Source organism: Aplidium turbinatum, chromosome 7 (assembly GCF_918807975.1).
Source record: "Aplidium turbinatum chromosome 7, kaAplTurb1.1, whole genome shotgun sequence".
NCBI lineage: Eukaryota > Metazoa > Chordata > Ascidiacea > Aplousobranchia > Polyclinidae > Aplidium > Aplidium turbinatum.
This window is the reverse complement of record NC_137478.1, coordinates 5,527,899-5,548,175: the sequence shown is the minus strand read 5'-3', so window position 1 is coordinate 5,548,175 and position 20,277 is coordinate 5,527,899. Positions and strand designations below refer to the sequence as shown.

Genomic DNA, 20,277 nt, shown 5'->3' with positions numbered 1-20,277 from the left:
AGTAGAAGAAAAATAAAATGTAAACTTGCCTAATCAGAAAAATTTAAAGACCATCAAACGAAAACCTGCAGCTGCGAGGTATGTGCAACCTTCCATTCGCAAGTACAGTAGGCTACAGTATGTGGTACAGTACAGTACATTACTGTACTGTACATACTGTACAAGTACAGTGCAGTATGTGTATATGTAGGCCTACGGTATGTGCAACCTTCTACTCACAGTTTTCATTATTTGTACCGCCAATCAATTTTTCAAGAAACGAATCGCTTTCTCAACAGCATGCTACCGTTGCATTTTGGGACTCTATTGCTATTGTAGAAAAAATTAGCTTCACTTTTCCACCCAGCATCATAACGACATAATGCTGGTTAATGCATGACAAGCTTTACTTTGAACAAAATATTTAGAAATCTATCAATCGTTTTCCAAATGTATGTGGCTAGGTGAAAAATATCAAGATATTTGCAGACAAATAATTGGAGTTAGGGAAGCTTTTAGCTTCTAAAAGTTGAATCAGAAATCGAGCCCTTTTAAAGCCCGACAGAACCGCCTGGGCCTTTCAATTCAACTGGGGAAAAACGCTGGGAGCGAAAGAGTTAATGGAAAATTAGTTTCTTGAAGAGTGATTAATGGGCTCAAAATGTTCTTCACGACAATGCATCGACAAGAAAGTGCATTTGACAAATTTAAAATTTAATGAAAAAGCATTCCTGGTGGCGCACTCAAGGAGTATTGAGAAGTGGCTCCTATTTTTTAAATGATTTAATTTTAAACGAACCGTTTACTGGAACTTTTTTTTGCATAGCAACAGTAGAAAAAAAAGTTTTACAGTAATTATTGAAAGCTAAGTTTATGATTCAAATTTTCTTTTCTTATTACAGACTTAATGAGATTATCATTTTATTCCTTGAAACGTTTTAGTCTTCAACAAATTGACATTTAACTTCATACATATAACTTAGTATATTGGATTAAACAGGGGTCACCAACCTTTTTTGCATGCGGGCCACTTTGACACTAAGGAGAGCTGTGGCGGGCCGCACTAATAAAATGTTAGGTAGGTTGACTCTTATGCTAGAAAAGAACGCATTTCGTACCCAGTATCCAACGTTACATGTTGTTCATATTTATGTTAGAATACCGCAGCAACAAAATTAATCGAACAACGCTACTGCCAGGCCAAGCTCCTTTTACAACACTTTTGACTTTTTTAACAATGCCTAATAAACGAGGCCACTTGTTTTGCGCACTTATAGCGAGGCGAGCGGTTTCATCAGAATATTCATTGCCAAGCAAGAGTGGCGTTGCCACTTCGCTTCACAAAAGATATCTTGCAATTAACAGTTTCAGTAAACAAGGAAATGTTTGACACATTGCAATACAGGCAACAATAGTGACCTGCAAACATAGGCCTATCAGCGAAAAATAGGCTCCAATAACAGGAAAAAAGAAACCAGGCACCATGAAACAAACGCTTGTGGAAATCACCGAAAAAATCGTAATTCTATCGTAGCCTAATTCATGAACAGTCTTCCCTCTAAAAAAGCAATAAGTTGGTTTTTCATCCTTTTTGTGAGAGTCTATAAAACCGTCTTTCTTTTATTATACACAACTGTCACTTGCGGTGCTTATTAGCGTGGCAAGAATTTGTTGATTAACAACATTTTGCAGTACTTGCTTCGGCAGTACATACACTAAAATTGATACGATACAGAGAAAATTAGCGTGACCCCTGCACAAGGATGACACGCAAAATCGTGAAGCGTTCCATATTTCTTTAAAAAAAAAAAACATTTTGCAGTACTAAGCTAAATATTTTCATAATAGGCTACAATCAGAAAAAGTCTTTAAATTTATATATATATAATATTTTGCCAATTTATTATAAATTGAGTTGGCACACCGACCTGTTTTGCCAACACAAACTTGCATAAAGGAACACTGCTCGTGAAATCCAATAATGGTGAAACGCACACTAGTGATAACATGACATTTGCAAACTTAAAATAAGTAACCCTATGCTCACAGACAATTTCGAAATTCGAAAACAGACGTTTTAATCAACTACTGGGACAATGTGGCTGGACATCGCATTGGAATAACTTTAAACACTCCCCCACCTAGAACTATAATCTGATTGGTCGGCTTGTGGAATCGTATGCAAAGCGAAAATATGCTTCTCGGAAAGTATTTTTTGCTTTCGTGTTCTTTAACTCCTCAAGAAAAGTATATTTTGGTTATACTTGTACGCTGATACCAGGGCAGGATTAAGGGTTTATGGGGCCCTGGGCTTAGCTGAAAGTGGGGGCCCTTATCAAGTGACATTTTTTGCTAAAAATTAATGGTGGAGTGAGGCTACGACACGGGCCCAATTGCATGTATCTGTGGCACCGAGCCCCAAACAGCGGACCAGTGGCGTAGCCAGAAATAAATTTTGGAAGGCCAAATATTTGATGAATTGAAGAGAACAACAAAGTGTTTGATCTAAAGCCATCGCCACTTGATGTGCAGTGGCGTATCCTGGTGGGTTGAAGCAATAAAAGTGGTAGGGGGTTAGAGCGTGCCGAAGGCACGCGTATTCTAGGGGGGTCCGGGGGCATGCTCTCCCGGAAAATTTTTGAAAAATTACACTCAAATAATGGATTATAGCGCTTTTTGAAAACACTTTTAGGGTAATATTTGTATGAAATTTATTAGCAGATAAACAGCTATTAACTTATTAAAGATAGCTCTTACACACGAACGGGCAAAAACTGCGGCTAAAATTAGAGAACACTAAAAACTCAGCTACACAAAAACTCAATAACTACACAAAAACCTAACAGAGTAAGCCATTCTGAAATTGCTTCCACAAATTAGTTCAAAGAAACGTAAATCGCGTAAATTTTGCGCGATTTACGATATGCAAAATTTATTGGTGTCTTTCTGTGTGTCTAAAACAAGTCCTTGGAGGTGTTAGCCAGATGTCTTGGAAAACGATATAAATTTCTACAAACTTTATTATATTTTCAACAAAGGGCTCAACTTCGGAATCCAAACTTGAAAATTTGTGGGGGCATGGCCCCTTTCGCCCCCCCTGGCTACGCCTATGCAGCGGATCACCTTCTTGTTTGCCCTCGGCTTGCCACTCGGTGCAGTAGGTGGGACCTGTCAGTGTAGGCCTATAACTCCGTTGCGGAAGAATGTGTCGATCTGTGGTGTAGGCCTATCAACGAACTTTAGAAGACGCGATAGAAGAAGAAGAACTTCATCATATCTAACTGACCATCTTGTATCAGATAATGTCTTCAAAACAGGCAAACCATCTAGGAATTTTCGATGGACTTGCCAACGATGAGTAGACGAGACGAGCCATGAATAAAGGCTCTGCAACAATTCAAAAAGCTCAGCGGCAGAACGGCATGTTTCTACAGGACATTTACCGATTAAATTAAGTGAATGTGCTGTGCAAGGGACATAATGAGCTACACTACATTTCTCGCGCAGAAGAGCTTGAAGACCGTTATACTTGCCACTCATATTGGCAGCATTATCACATCTTTGACCCGTAATCCGTACCATTTTCGGATATGAAAGTATCAAATAAATATGTTTTTTGTTAAAAAAAGAAAGAAAAATTGAATAACTGGGGCTGGGCAGAGGTGCTGCAGCACCGCAGCACTTATGCGTGAGCCGCCCTTGCTTGTTTGAGATACGAATTAAAGCAGTAATCTCCAGCTGTGCAACTAAAAAAATTAGTAGATTTTTTTCTTTGAGGTGGAGGCCCCCAAAAGTGGGGGCCCTGGGCTTCAGCCCAGTCCGCCCCCCCCTTAATCCGGCACTGGCTGATACCTTCCGCGGGCCGCAGCGATACAGCGTGGCGGGCCGCATGCGGCCCGCGGGCCGCCATTTGGTGACCCCTGGATTAAAATCATCAATTATCTTGCAAAGTTTGCAATGAACTAAATTTTTAATTTTTTGACCTTAAACTGTAAAATTCTGGTAGATCTTGCGATAAAAGTTGTTCGCTTAAAAAGTTACCATATTGTGCTGTCACATTGCTTGTCAGGTTTTTGTTTTTAATTCACAAAAATCTTTAAGCTACGAGGAGGCTTGGTTAAAAACATACTAATCTTAAGTAGATTATGATCCAAGGGACCTTTGTCTTTATCACAAAATCGTTATAGCTTAACCATTGTGAAATGTTTCTCCTCAAAATTCCCTTACGTACGCCTCTAAACACTGCATATAGATTTGTAAAAGCAATGGAGCTTAGATCCCTGTGCAAATACTAATACCTGTAGCCTACAAATAAAAATAATAAAGCCTTACCGTACTTTTGTTTGACATTACCCAAATAATATCCAAGCAGAGCATATAATTTTCACCTACCTGTTGGCCCACTACAAAGAAGACTTCACAGATTGTTGGGTGGCTTGTATTGTAAACTTGGCGAGCTTCATATTCTATGTTAGCCACGTCTCGAAAAGGAATTCCTCCAGCATACCTCACTACTGATCCTTCATTATTAGCTCCATAATTTCCGGTTACCTTGTAAAATATTGCAATTAAAGATGGTTTTTAAATATTTTGCATGATACACAATTTTTGTGCTTTATATTGCTCTTAGTTATCTAGCAGTTCAAACACTTTTTATAGTAAACTTGTATTTTGTCAGTATAGCCTAAAGCATTCCTTACGGTTATGTTGCATGCATTTTCAATTGCATTTGGAGTTTATATTTATCAGTGTTATAAAGTATCTTTCTTTTTACTATATTTCTGCATTCTTTAATGCTGACCATTTAGTTTAATTTCCCTCCTGGCCCATTCCTTGTTTTGTTGACCCTTTCTTAACTGATTGGTTTACGTTGCAGCAGACTTTCGGCTTTGTGCCTTTTTAAGCAACCAGCTTTTGCTAGATCTTGCCATGTTTCGACCAAGCAGTCCATGCCGTTTGGTTTTACTTGGCGTTGGCTCAATTCGAGGTTGGAAGGCAACACCTACGTTTTTATGTCGTGTTTGACGAATGCGTAGCTGGAATCACTCAGCGAAAGTAAAGATACTTTTTGTCACATTTTTATTAGCTTTTTATGAACTGTTGTCTAAATTTTATTAAACCTGTTAGCTTTTGAGTAGTTTAACAATAAGCTGTTATAAAACTTTAATTGGCTGTATTTTAACATGAAAAGAACTGAGTGTTTAGAGCAAAAGAGACTACCTGAAACGATAAAAATAACTCATGCAGTCAGAAACTCCCAGCGATTGAGTTCGTGGATGGTCTAACAGAAAACATCACATCATAGAGGTTGTTTAGCAACAGCCAAGCAAGTTAGTGCCCTGCAAAGGATCCTGCCACTCAGGCCCGTAGCCAGCTGGGGGCCAGGGGAGGTCTCGCCCCCCTGAAAAAAAATTCGCCCTCTTGGCAAAATCCCAACATTCTCGAGCAACAGCTACAATTATAATGATTTTTCCCAAAAAAAAGTTGGCCCCTTGCTCTGCGGTCTGGCTACGGCCCTGCTGCCACTTCAAATCATACGCCCTTTACAATTCTAAAAAGGACCGATGCTAATAGTAGGAAAGTTTAACTTCATTCTACGTTTCAAGTTTTCAATGCTAACACATTGTCAAGTGCGTATTTCAACTAACCTCGATTTTGTAATCATGCAGTTCGAAGTCTTCGTTGTTGATGGCAGCTACGGCAAAAAAGGGGTGTATGGCTTTTATTGCAGTAACAGCTCGTGGAAATCTATAAAGTATAAAAACGTAAATTGTGTGAATTGGTTCTTGGAGAGAGAGGTTGGCAAGGTTGCTTAAAAATTTGTTGTGAAAATATGTGTTATTTGATTAGGCTATAGTAGCCTATCTATCAGGATTGCATTCAATAGTACCAGTTCATACCTAATCGAACGGTTGTATTGAAAATCATCAACTTCCATTTCATTTTCATCTTCATATATCTTAACCTGTAAATATTTCGGGAAATTGGTGATGTGCAAACATTTTGAAACAAGAGAACCATTTCCAGTACGCTAACGTTTGCATTTTACAGGTGTATAAAACATTTCAAATCTTTGAGAGTTTTTAAGCCAATAACGAACTATAGAAACATTGCAAATTCTGTTAGATAAATATTGCGAAAATATCATGAATTGATAGTACTGTATTATATATGGCAATTAACTCATTGTACATTATATGGTATTGCTAAAATTACGTATAATTCCGTACAATTTTTAACTTTATTTTGAACTGGAAATAATTATGTAAATTAGGCGTTTGACCACGATTTTAAAATCCCCGTATTGAAGCCACTACTGTTTGAGACATTGTTGCTAGCAACTTTATGCTTATCTACAGCACAATAGCCTGCGCACCCTCTTGGTTGCTTGGCAACAACATTGTACTTTCAACTTTACATGAGATATCTATCATATTCAAAAATGTTAGACCGCAATTGTTATCCACTAATCTGCAAGATTGTAGTCAATGCGTTATCGAAGTTATCATATTAGCAGTGGCGTACCGTGACCACTTTGACAGGGTGTTCAGTGACGGCAAAGCAACAGCGGGGGGTCTGGGGGACCTCCCCCAGAAAATTTTGAAAATTAACATTGAATTTGGTGCGTTCAGAGAGCATTTTCAGCACAAATTCTGAACATGAACAGAACTGACAAAAATAATGTTGTCGGAATGGAGAAGAATACAAAATAGATATTTATTTGACAGCGCATTGAATGAAAGACTTAGTAATATCAAACATTAAGTTGCATTTCTAAAGTCACATACTTCAGTTCACTTTTTATTTCCGACCATCAAAACGAACAATATTAGCCTACTTGCCATAACACAGCAGGAGTCTGAAAAAGCGCGAAAGTTAAAGCGTGCTCGAGATGGAAATGATTTACTTCATGCAAGGATTAGGCACGGTCGCAACACCTTGAGAAATGTACAAGCGAATTAAAAACAAACAGGTGAAAGTTAAAACAAAAAACAATAGCAAAGCAACTCGATAATAAACAAGAAAAGAAAGTCGATTGCTATGTTGGTCGGCTGTACTTTTATCCGCCGTAGGGGAGAGTGGGGCACAATTGGACAAAAAATAGTAAAATAGAAATCTCGTCTATATTAAAAGTCTAACAAAATCCAACTTTTGCACAATAACAAAGTATCACACTGTTAACAAAATGAGACAGTGAAACAACACTTAGGTAATGCATATTAAATACTACAGTCAATTGAAAAAAATATTGTTTTTGTCCAATTGTGCCCCGGTAATGGGGCACTATTGGACATTTGCAAATATTATCAATGGTTTAGAAACAACAGTTTAAACCAACACAAAAGTAATCAAGAAACTGACAAGGACTCTAATAAATAGATTTTACTTGTTTATTGCAGTAAAATCAGGGACGTTGCCACGGGGGAGGGGGTCTTGGAAAAGCAATTTTACCCCCCCCCCCCTAAACTTTATCTTGTCTCCCAAAATTTTTATTTTTAATGTTATTACAACGTTTAAATGACATTGCGTTGCATGAGATCATGCAATATTAAAAGAACTACTTTTACAGTATGATCTACCATGTGTGTTGCTGTCCAATTGTTCCCCAAAATTTGTGTCCAATTGTGCCCCACACACCAACATCGATTTAAAGTTGGGCAGGGACAACCTGCTCTAAAAGTCAGGTCAAAGCAAAGGTAATGAAAAGATACTTTACTGTATATGGCTTTAACAGAAAAAGAAAAAATCTAAAAATCTCTACTTTACATAAAAAAATTACGATTAAAACAAAATCCGCTAAAAATACTATACAGGTGCTAAAAGACTTCCCACCGCCAAACTCAATACACGACCAACACAAACTCTTTGAATTTTCATAGTACAACGACTAATGTGAAACTAATTTTTTGCCAAGGCAGGGACTTCCAGAGTTTCCAATTTTTTCTATAAAATGCGATGTCCAATTGTACCCCATGTCCAATTGTGCCCCACTCTCCCCTACTACTTAGTAAAAACGAAAATGTTTAACACCTCGACTACAGAAGGAAAATTCATCTATAGCATAATTCGATTCTTCTTGTTTGTGCAATAAATTTTTGAATTACATCGTCGTAGAAAGCTTGCTTTTGCTTCAGTTCTAGCAAAAGTTGTTTCCAACGCTGATCACCTCAAACTCTAATCCAACAAGCTAAAACTTGCTATTGCCTGGGATTCCCCCAATGACGCGCCAAGATGTGCAGATCAGCGAGTGCACAGCCTGGCTGACCTAAAACCATTGCTGTTTTCGCTGCTTTGTGACGTCATTTTTCTTAATTGTTTATTTTAAATAGCACTCGCAAAGCTGTCAGTGCACACCCAGCTTAAAGGTAATGACCGAAAAAAATTAAAGGCAATGACCTCAAACGTTGGAGTATTAAAATTAGAAGGGGACGAGTTTTGCAATTGAAAAGAAAACAATCAGCATGCAGCAAGATGTTAGAATATCATGAAAGTAAAGAACATCGACAACCGATGGAAATTTTCTTTTTTTCTGGATTTCTTGGGGTGTGCAGTGCACACCTTGAACACCCTGAATATACGCCACTGCATATTAGTGTTTCACTCTAAAAAAAGTGAAAAAATTACTGTAATTAAAATGATAACCTTACTTTATTTCCATCGAAAAACATATCATTTCCACCGTTGTTGATTGAATCCACAACCAACTTATTCTCATCATACTCGTACTTGTAGAAACCGTCTACACGATTTCTCATTTCCTCAGCAGCATAAGCTATCCCATCAAGAACATGAGCCATATCAATGTATTTCACGAATCCTGACAACAACCGTTACACAAGTTAGTACTTTTGGTTTCAGTTTGATACTTCAAGTGCCACGAGGATACGAGTAGGTAGTGTGACTTTATAGATGACTGATTGTAGGAACTTGAAGTATTTCGGACACACAATAAGGCAAAACTCGTTACAAAGATCATTAATAGAAGGGAAGATAAACGGTAAAAGAAATAAAGGCAGACCAAGAATGATTTGGACAACAAACATCACAAAATGGACAAAATTAACTTATGAAATTGCAGTACGCACAGCTCATCGTCGAGAACAATGGCGCATTGTATCCAACCCTCCATACGAGCAAGGAACAAAATGATGATGATGATTGTAGGAAGTGACAAGGGATTGGAAGTTGTGAGGAAGAGTCGTATAATGACTAAGAGTCGAAACCAATGAAGCGGGAAAATTAGATTTTTGATGTGGAAGTAACACTGTATCACCAAGATTATGGACTCGGGCTTTGGTGTTTTCGAATTAGGATATTTATTCTCCGATTTCACAGTAGGCCTATTGAGTTTTGACATCAGTTACCAGCTCACAACGTGATTTCAAGCTCTTTTGCAAGAATGTGGAAGTGAAAGTATTAGATTTAGTAAAAAGTTTTTAAACAAGGAATTTCACTAACAAAACAAATCTACTTTATTTATTGTGCAAAATCAGCAATAGGTGTATGCGTTAGGCCAGGCTTGGATAGTGTAGGCCAGTGCTTCCCAACCGGTGGGTCGCCACCCATTGGTGGGTCGCGAAGTTATTTCAGGTGGGTCACGAAGCCTTTCTAAATGTTACTGAATGTTAAAATTTTCTAAAAAATACCGACACTACTATGGATCTCACAAGCCGCTGCGCCTTCGCCATCGCTACTCTTATCTTCACTTCATTTGTTGACTTTCCATTTTCATGAATTGTGCACCCTGTTTTCTATTAGATCGGGAAATTTATTGCATTATCATTGCGTAACAATTATGCAACAATGTAACAAATATGTAACAATTAGATGTGTTGCGTCGCATTAACCATTTCAGTACGTATAGGCCTACGCCAGTAGTAAAGATGCCATAATAAAGATGTCATATCTTATTGTGGGTCGCACAATAAAACTTGCATTAAAAGTGGGTCGCGAGCTGAAAAAGGTTGGGAAGCACTCGTGTAGCCTACACTGTACGATATATAGCCTATTGCTGCCAAGGTTGTAAAGCAAAATTAAACTGTATTGAAAGAATTACTTCCTGATCTAGCAGTCGGACAGTCGCTTTCCTTCACACAACGCATTCCATCCAAGAATGTCTCGTCGGGACAGGTGCATTCTTGCTTACATATTCTTGGGCATCTTATCGGTTGATCTCTTTGATCGCACCTCGCAACGCAGGGAGCACAATGTCTGTACACCATAGTTGGTGGACAAGAAACTAACAATGCAAATTTTGGGGTTAAAAAGCTATTCAACTTGAAATAAATCAACAAGACATTGAAGATTTGGCATTGTAGCCTTCATACAATGCTTTAATTTACTTGGATTAATGCAACTTGAAGCAGGTTTACCGGTAGAACCACTTCGTGTATTGATGGTAATAAAATTTAAAAAAAAAATTGGAAAACGTTTAGAAAAAGAAGTCATTGAACTTTGGCTATCGAGCGTTTAGATGAAAAAGAAAGATTAGTAAATATAAATTTTACTCTAATAGATGCAATTTTTCTTCAAAATTGTCTTGTCCCATTATTACAGTAGCCTACCGGTATTAATGATTCATTCAATTCTTGTGCAGCAAATTAATTACGTAGGTGATTATTAATATTGGTTCTTAGGTATGACCAATCAATTGGCCAGGATCGAGAAGATTGCGGGTTGCCACAGCAGGAATGAGGACCTAAAAGGCATCAGCCTGTGGAAACACTAAAATTGAAATCTCTGATTTTACAATTTCTTACCCGGAGGACATTCATCTTTTGGTATGCACCCTCTCTCGGAATCCCAGCTTGTGCTTGGGGGGCACGTACAACCAGGTTTGCAGGGTAGATTGGTGGTACTCTCGTTTGATGGAACACAAGTGGAAATTGGTAAAGAGCAATTGCTGTACACCATCGTATCAGGACAAACCCGAATAGGTTCGAGTTTTCTTCTCGGCTTCATCATCATTGGCCTGAAATCTAAAACCATTTTTTTAAAGTTAGTAGCTAAGTTTTCCTAGAATAGATACAGTAGAAAGCATATAGAAATCCCAAAAAGTTAAATATTATAGTTCATTGAAATAGTATTTGAAAAAAAAGTGAAACCGCAAGAACGCAATTTCAAACAGTGACGTTAGTCATTCTCTAAAATTAACAGTGCTTAATTAATGGTTAATTCTGGGATTGATAACAGCTCTTCTAGAGCTTAATCTGGCAGTTCTGCATAAGGCTACTCGTAAAGCCTAATCCCGGTTACTTCGGTTGACATTGGTTTGTTTAAATGTTCATTAAGTTCTGTTGTATGTAAACAAGTCTACCCGTCATGCTGTTGGATAGAGAGTTATCCTGGAACTGTATTACAAAATTGCGCATTATGAGAAGTGTTTCTTGATCTGTCTGTTCATTTTACTAACGAGTCAGGTGTCTGTTAATTGATCTATCAGGGTAAATTGAGCAATCTTAATTGTGGTTAGTTGTAGTTAAATGTAGTAACAGGTCACTGCAGCAACAGTGACGGAAAATAGTTTCATACAACTTGCCTCAAATTCTGGTTGCTTGAAAAAAGCTCCTTATAGGATATGCACCGCTTATTTTGGAATATGTCTACATGATTTTACCGAATGATTGAACGGATTTTCACAAAATGAAACAACTTAGCCATGCGCAGTCGGCAGTCTATCGTATTAGCCTATAGATGCGAGCGCAATAAAGTACTAAAAAACATGAAAAAGATTTGTATATAATTCTTTCCCTTAATTTCGAACAAAACAGAATGACAGTTTGACCAGTCAATAGTTTCATTATTATTTTCATCATCATCATTTCATCATCATCATCATAAATGAACACAGGGCCGTTGAAAGGATAATTAGGGCCTGAAATCAATGAGATCTTCGGCTCTAAATCAACACACATCTAAAAAAACGTATACAAAAATACGCGATGGTTTCTTTACGTTTCCGAGCCCCTTGTAAAGGTTATGCCCGCCAGGAACTATCCCGGGCCCAAGTCCAAAATTACCCCCTAGACCCCCCTGTCAACGTTACTGGATGAAAATCATCTTTAAGTCTACAAAACCAAGAGATACTGACCTGGCTCAGCTGGACAATTGTTGACCGGAACACATCTTTTGCTGAGCAAGTATGTTTCTGGTGGACACGTACATTGTTGTTTACATTCTCTTGTGCATACAACAGGATAGCGTCTGGATGCACACGTTTGTATACACGACGCGCAATATTGAAACACCATTGTTTCCGGGCATTGGGGTGCAGGCTTCAAAGGAGGTAGACCTTTTGCTGTCCCTGGTACTGCAAAAAAATAAAAATATGCAAAGATATTGATTAGTCAGTATGGTGGTACAGGAAGACACAAAAAAAGCGTTTATCACCTAAATTTGAACAACTTTTGAAATAATTAATAAATTCTTTCTATTTTTACCAAGTAGAATTAATCTTCTAAAAGTTTAGAAGATTTGCAACTTCGAGATGCCATGGACTAGTGAACAAAACACATTTATTGTTGAGGTTTATTTTGGCTGAATTTTATCCAAACGGTTCAATTGCAATTCAAAGATCGGTTTGGATGTTGTGAATTTCCGGTCCACACAATGATCTACAGATGGGTCAACAATTTCCGAACCCATGGGACTGTTGATAACCTCAATCGTAAAGATACTAGCAGACTAATCACACTCTGGATGACCGAAACTATCAAGGACACCACAGAACGTTGATGCAGTCAGAAACTCTATTGTTTGCAGCCCACAAAAGTCTGTGCGTCGACGAAGTCAGGAGCTTGGAAAGAACAGGGAATCTATGCGGATAATTTTGATCGCATATTTCGGTGTCCGACAAATTGTTCGTAAGCAATTGTTCGTAAAGCAATTGTTCGTAAGCAATTGTTCGTAAAACAATTGTTCGTAAAATTAATTCTTCGTAAAACAATTCTTCCTAAAGCATTTTTTCGTGCGTGCAGTTAAAATTTGATGTATACGAAGAAATGCTTTACGAAGAATTGTTTTACGGATTTCATTTTACGAAAAACAGTTTACGAACAATTGTTTTACGAACAATAATTGTTCGTAAAAAGCAATTATTGCAATTATTGTTCGTAGCAATTATTGCTTACGAACAATTGCTTTACGAACAATTGCTTACGAACAATTTGCCTATAACCCATATTTCGACCTCTATCCTTACAGGATACAGATTAAACAAAAACTTATAACTGCCGACATGAGGAAATGAGTGATTATGTGCCAGTGGTTTTGCGACAAGATTGACGCTGCGCCAGACTTCCTTGACAACGTTTGGTTTTCGGATGAGGCACATTTTCTGCTGTCAGGTCATGTGAACTCTAAGAATAACATCTTCTGGGGTAGCACACCCCCTGAGTACTATGAGCAAAGGCCATTACACTGCATGGGTTGCCATCTCCAAACATAGCATCATTGGACGATTCTGGTTCGAGGACGACAACGAGCGGTCTGTGACAATCCACACCGAGCAATATGTTCAGGTGCTTGGCAAATTCTGGACAGCAATTGGTCGACGAACAGGGGTCGTCAGAGACCTCCAGTGGTTCAAGCAGGATGGTGCCACCCCCTACATCTCAAACGAATCATTGGCATGGCTACAGCAGCGTTTCCCTGACCGAGTGATCAACCGCAGGTGTGACCCGGAGTGGTCGCCGCATTCGCCGGACTTGAACGCCCCAGACTTTTATTTGTGGGGATACCTTAAGGACAGGGTGTATGGCAACAATCCCCAAACTATTCCTGATCTGAAGGCAACAATAACAGCAGCAATAAGAGCGATCCCAACGGAAGAATATGAGATGGCCACCGAGAATTTTATCCGCTGGATCCAATTGTGCTTGCAGCACTGGGGAGCTTATTTAGATCATAAAGCACATTTTTTTAGCGATAGTTAAACAAAGAAATTTTGTGATACAGACTTGAAACTTTGCAGGTGTCTGTTACACAGACTTAACCTAATGCAGGTGAATTTTGTGTTAATCTAAATAACGTTTTGGAAGTTAATCAATTTTTATTGATGAGCATTTTTTGTGTCGCCCGGTACACTGTGAATTGTTTTTCAATTACTGCAAGTCTTTGAATCATCAATAGAATCTGTACTTCTACCAGAGCCACTAACTCAGAAGTTTTTAACCAAAAGTGCACGCACCACTAAGAGGTGCGACACCTGTTCCCAAGGGGTGCCGGAATGTTGGATCGTTTGGGTTAATTATGAAATGATGTAAGAAGCTATGTTTGATTACCGGGCTTCAACAAACATTCTTATTTGCAGGCAATTCTTACTTTTCAGCCAATTTTAAAAAGGTGAGTAATCTGGTTGGTGCTGTCAAGGTGGTATCAACAAGACAAAGGTTATCAACAACTACAATAACTTTAAAAAAATCATTGTAATGTAAGAAGCATAAAATGAGTACCGTAGTTCATGTTTGAAATGTTGAACGCTAGTGGCCTATAGGTTATATTTGAAGAATGCAGGATTGATGAAAATGTTTGCTGCAGAAATAATTCAGTCACTTACTGGGTGGACACTTGTCGTAAGGTACACATCGGTTTTCATGTAAAAACATGCCAGGAGTACACGAGCACTCAGTTTTACGTTCGTTAGGACATGGCACGAATTGGTTTCTTTGGTTACATGTACGAGTGCACAGAGCGCTTTCTCGATACTCCATTGTAGCTGGACATCTTTCTGTAATGAGTGTATCAACAGGTAACGCAGTTATTCCACAACGTAATCGTACAAATATAAAATTGATTTAATGCAAAAGTGCATCGCGCCTTTGATCCCATTTTAATAAAAGCATTTCGATGTCGATACGTGCTGGGATTAATAAATAAAGAGTGAGAGTGCACAGTTGCATTTGTTAAGTTAAGACCCAGTCGAGTTGATAAGACCCAGTCCACGAAATTGCGATGAACAAGCAGATACAAAAGTACCCAACGTTTGATCACAGTGTAACGTAAAACAGTAGCATCATTTTGGGTTGGTCTATTACCTGAAGGGCAGCGTCCAGGTGGAATGCAAGCTCCGAGGTGAAGCACAGTTCCCGCATCACAAAAACATCCTCGGACACATTGAAGTGTGCACGGGCCAGGGTTTTGGTCGCAAGTCGGGGGGCAAGCAGTTCCGCATTCTAAGAAAACCATTCCGAGCGGGCAAACTGAAACACAATTAGGATTTATGAGCATATTTCTATACCCTCTGGGCTGTTTACAACAAGTTTAATATTACAGGCCTATAGCGACCATAAGGAAAATGTGGGACTTGTGGATACAGACACCGTAGGGCAAAGGCAAATGGAACACATGAATATTGTGCCTCAAGTGACCACTTTTTAGATTTATAAACGCAATTTCTATTATTTCTTTGAATCAAATCTATTTTGACAAAAATATCTGGCAATTTTGGCGCTTGTGACTTGTGTTTGATTTATAGAGCTTTGTTCAAAGGTATGATACCCACACACATGATTGATACCGCTGGGTTAGACATTGTATACCTGGGCAGGATTCGACACACTCTCCTTGATGCAAAAATGTCCCTGGGGGACAAAAGCAGCCCTCGACACATTGTAAGGTACAAGGACCAGGTCTGGGGTTTTCACAGGTTAGCGGGCAAGCAGTCCCACACTTGTTGAAGATTGTAGGAGCTTCACATTCTAAAAGTACCACGAAAAAGTTGATTGTAATGTCATAACCACTTCTTTGACAAAAGCTGAATTATTATTATAGGCTACCAATTCAAAATCCACATACAGTAGGCTACAAAAATCTGTAGTCAAAATTACACAAGTCAATTTATCAGAAGAGAAAAAACATAATCGCTTACTATGGCATTCGACAACTGACGTAGACTTCAACAAATTTGTAACTCCTCGTCGGTTTCCTTGCATGAACACGTTTTGAGAAGTTGGTTTATCTGTTATAGCAGCGATACCGGCAATGTTAGGCCTGTCGCCAACCGCAACTGCTATAACTCGAGCTCCGGTTCTCCTTTTTATAGCCTAAACATTTCATTGAAATTTTCTTTAAATGTTCATTGGATTTTCATCAGTCAGTCAGTCATTGAATGTAGGCCTATTTCAAATCAAATTGTTGATTGCAATGTCGTAATTGTTGAGTAATTATTGAGTGAACATCTCGCTCAGACTACTACATTGTCTGGTAGGGGGTAGGCTATAGATCTTTAGACATGATACAGGTCTAAACAAGGTCAAGTGACTATTTGGGTTATAGGCCTACGCTTAATCCTTTATTGTTACATTGAGAGTCTACGGAAGCCTGTATTCTAAAGACCTACACTTCGATGGAAATGATATTTGTACAAAAATCAATTATTTTGGTTAGCCTACTTAATTGATTGATTTATGAAGACTTTATTCTCGGAATGAGAAAGCTTGTTTGAGAATTTAATCTTGGCGATTTTGTATAGGCCTACTGTGGAGGTTTTAAACCGTTGGTGTTGGCTCAGTCATCGAGATTGGCAAGGTGAAGTTTTTTCTAGTTGCAAAGTGTTGTCTTTAAATTATTCCATCCACTATGTGCCGCTGAACTGAGAGCAGTCTTTGAAATGCGTTGCTCAAGCGCACACCATGAAAGTCGAACCAGCGTTGCTTAATCTTCACTTTTCTTTTTTCATGGTCAGATTTTTAACTAACCGAGCTTTTGGGACAGACGGTATGGTTGTAGGCTAGGTAGCCTATGTAAGAGCATATGCTAGCACTGTCGAAAAAATGCTGTCTCTATAATGTAGCCTATACATAAGTTCCTGCAAACAAACTATTTCCAATGACAAAGGAAGTTAAAAATTATGTCACATGCAATTTTGTCTTTACCTACGGTATGTGTAGTGAAATTTAAATCCAACTTATCGTAAAATATTTTTTTCAAACAACTGTGCCTTACCTGGATTCGGTTCCTCGAGAAGCTGCTTAATATCTGGCTTGATCTTCCGTTAGTGAAAATCACAATCACTGTAGGAACGTTTGATCGAAAACCACGAGAAGATCGAAAAACTGATCGGATTAAATGTAAAAGAGCTCTTGCAATGTTTTGTCTTCCTCCATCATGACTTATTTTGTTGTTAAGTTCGGACAAATCTCGTCTGTCTACACTTTCGCCAAAATTCCATACCGTTGATGAAAATGTGCTGTATGTCATGGCGGCAATCTAAAGGTGCAATTATCAGTGTATTTCAGATGTATCACCACCAGAATTGAGCATCCGCTACTTTGAAAGTAACGCAGACCCGATACTTTGAAAATCTCCAGAAAAGATTCTCTTTTTTTCTATTTTAAACTGGAAAGTAGGGGAAGTTTAACTGAAAGAAATGTCTCGCCTCTTCGTTACCTTGGGAAAGAACCAGCGTCACTCCTGCAGCCTCTACTCTAACAAAAACTTGGAACGCTATTGCTACCAAAAGAGTAGCGCACTAGAAGCGGTGCTACAAAAGTAGCAAGCTACTGCCCACCTCTGTGCATCACCTATCACATGCATTTCAGTTTTTTTTGTTACAAAAATGTAAGAACTTTTTCTATAAACAAATTGTAAGCCGATAGTTCAATTTATTTGTGTATGTTTTTAGCCCCATGAGGTGTTTGAATGCGAGGAAAAGTATACCCGCTTTAGCAAATGTCAGAAAGCTTTGAGAGAAAAAAACGTGACCAAACGAAGTGTAAATAGAAAAAAATAAAGAGTTGGCTCCATCAGATCCATCAGCTAACAAGAGCTCCATCAGCTTGTTTAGTTTCAAAACTCCTTAAGCTGTGATCACTTCAAGTTTTCTGTCATTACTTTTGCAGCGTTATCAACAACCTAACATGTGCTTTAAATTTTACTTGAAATTATTGTAACTTTTTTGTAGAAAGCAGTAGGCTACTGAAAAAAAATGTCATTACCTTATGTTTGAGGCTATGTGAGCAAAAGCTTTTCCAAACGAAAAATTTCTTTTCGTTGCATTGCGAAATTTATTATTCTTGATTTCGTTTTGAATTAAATTGCACATTGAAAGATTTTGTAACTTATCAATAAAATAGCAAAATTGATTCTACTTATTTCCTGATATTATTTTGTTATTACTGTGTATATATTCACGTACCCTTGTCTCGTTCAAACCAACATTCAATTGATTGATGATATGCAATGAGAAGTTCTTCATCAGTTTAAAGTCATCAGCCGACATGCTTGAGCTGACATCGAGCACAAGTGCAACATTCAGCTGCTCACAATCTGTGAAAAAGAATAAGAAATATTTTTAATAAAAAATATTCTGCTGTCCAAATAACATTTACCGGTTGCACAAACTGGGATATTGAAGAAGAGCACGAAACGAAATACACGAAAGTCAATGGCACAAAATTTATTCAAAAATATACAGGATACATTTTATAAACGAACAATTTGAAATTGTCTGGAATGACAAAAATTTTTAGCAATTAACTTTCAAAGCTGCAATATTTTTTACAGATCCCGCGATTTTAATTTGGATGTATCGTAAAATATTTAAAACGCTCAGTTTCAAGATGATTTTAGACTTCTGGTACCGTACATGAACGCTTTTGTGTTTATGATAATTTAAAATGCATGACTGACATTGCAAAAACTTTAATATTTTTTTCACGGTGATTATAGTTTATAGAAACCTGAGAAGTGTTGCCATGCCAATCCCTTTGTATATCTACCGCTGAAACAAGGTTTCATCTTGTTACAGTCCTATATTAGTTGTTTTGTAAGTCATGGAGTTATTCGAAAGTTGACACCTACACCTATTGACCATATTACTGACACCTGCACCTATGATTTTGTTGAAACTGACTTTGACTGAACGATAAATTTTGAAACGATAAATTTTGAACTACTTTTCCAAATAACATATTGGAAATAAAAAAATTGAAAAGGTTACTTTGAAACAAGGATTTATTTAACACTTTTCTGGTAACCCCTCTTCGCTGCTTTACAAGTCTCTAAGTCCAAAGGTTTATATTTTACTGTATCACCCCAGGTTATATTGGTTGAAAGGGTAGACGGTCCCAGAGACTCATGCGCCGACGACTAAAGCCTACCAAGCGTGTTCGAAGCCGTTACTTGTTTGGAAGTAAAGTTTTCTTGTCTTGCTTCGAATAAGTTTTTTTTATAGAAAACGGTAGCAATCGACAAAGAGTAGATCAATTAGTAAACATCAATTAGTTTAACTGGCAGCAGTGGCCGAGTGATTAGCGCGTTGGGCTCGCAGTCGAGAGCCTGCATGTTCGACTCCAGCCACCCGCACTTGTTGTTGTTTCTCTGGGTAAGAAACTTTACGATAATTGCCTCTACCCAGTGATCGGTTTCGAGTAATGGGTAGTACCAAATTTAAGTCATAAGTAGAGTAGACAACCGGAAACAGGCATTGCCGTCAGCTGCAGCGTGGGTCAGGTGTACGTCGGAAGGCGTACACCGATGCATAGCGCTCAAGTCCGCTTTCCCGCAATGCAGGATAAAGATAATAAAACAAAACATGTAAATAGTTAGGCTACTACTTGTAGTTTTTCATCCACATTTTTATTTATCTACACTGATAGTTTTATACGTTAGAGTTGCCCAGAGCCTTACCTCCATAGAAGTTGGTAGCATGTGCAACTGCTAAAATTACGAAAACCAATATTGCCTTTTTGATCATATTGAGCAGCTGACAATATAGTTTGAAACTGATAAAGCCTTCAAGGTACAAGAAAACGAAATTATTCAAAATAGTGTCGTAACTGCTCGGCCTACCGTAGACTAAATTTACCCCAATAGGGCTAGTAAGAAAAAACTTGGCATGCTGGTCAAGATTAGTGCAATTGTGTCTCAATGTTGTACTTAAAAAATAATTGTGATTATTGGGCTACCCATCACTAGCCCTCTGTTAAACTTTTGACGAATAGGCTACCAAGTAACAGCTAAATTGACATTCGGCTATGTTGTCTTTTATGCTGTTTGGGAGTCAAAGTGTTTGGTTTTGTTAAAAAAGCGGTTATCGACAGACAATGACTGCTAAGCGGTAAAAAAATTGTACAACAAAAAATATTGAAAAAATTAGAGTAAAAAATAAAAAAGTTGCAATTAAAATCTGTATGCTTCACAAATCACTCGTGCTAGCGGTATCTTGTTTAGGATAACAGTTACAGCTGCTTGTTTGCCGTTTGCTCTAAAGTGGATGCTAAAGGTCTGCAATGACTTATATAGTTTTGCTGCAAACCTTTTGTTGTTAAACCACTTTTTCAACAATTGCATCTCGAA

General features: G+C 38.1%; 1 protein-coding gene and 1 non-coding gene across 2 annotated transcripts in view; one reads left to right on the top strand and one right to left on the bottom strand.

Moving 5' to 3' along the window:
• The window catches only part of LOC145773685 (uncharacterized), a 33,076-nt gene extending 13,386 nt beyond the window's left edge, over positions 1–19,690 (bottom strand). Inside the window, exons 1-14 of the mRNA XM_082584822.1 lie at positions 19,609–19,690; positions 18,116–18,246; positions 16,924–17,187; positions 15,848–16,022; positions 15,519–15,677; positions 15,015–15,179; positions 14,537–14,707; positions 12,071–12,289; positions 10,740–10,958; positions 10,037–10,219; positions 8,628–8,797; positions 5,880–5,944; positions 5,628–5,727; positions 4,372–4,530 (exon numbers count right to left, since the gene is read on the bottom strand). Coding sequence (XP_082440948.1) covers positions 4,372–4,530; positions 5,628–5,727; positions 5,880–5,944; positions 8,628–8,797; positions 10,037–10,219; positions 10,740–10,958; positions 12,071–12,289; positions 14,537–14,707; positions 15,015–15,179; positions 15,519–15,677; positions 15,848–16,022; positions 16,924–17,187; positions 18,116–18,246; positions 19,609–19,675 — 2,247 coding nt within the window. The 5' untranslated portion in view covers positions 19,676–19,690. The remainder of the gene's footprint in view (positions 1–4,371; positions 4,531–5,627; positions 5,728–5,879; positions 5,945–8,627; positions 8,798–10,036; positions 10,220–10,739; positions 10,959–12,070; positions 12,290–14,536; positions 14,708–15,014; positions 15,180–15,518; positions 15,678–15,847; positions 16,023–16,923; positions 17,188–18,115; positions 18,247–19,608) is intronic.
• On the top strand, positions 1,671–1,777 carry LOC145774938 (U6 spliceosomal RNA). The gene has a single exon (XR_014290109.1). It is a non-coding gene; the product is annotated as a U6 spliceosomal RNA (small nuclear RNA).
• Positions 19,691–20,277: the final 587 nt, after the last annotated feature.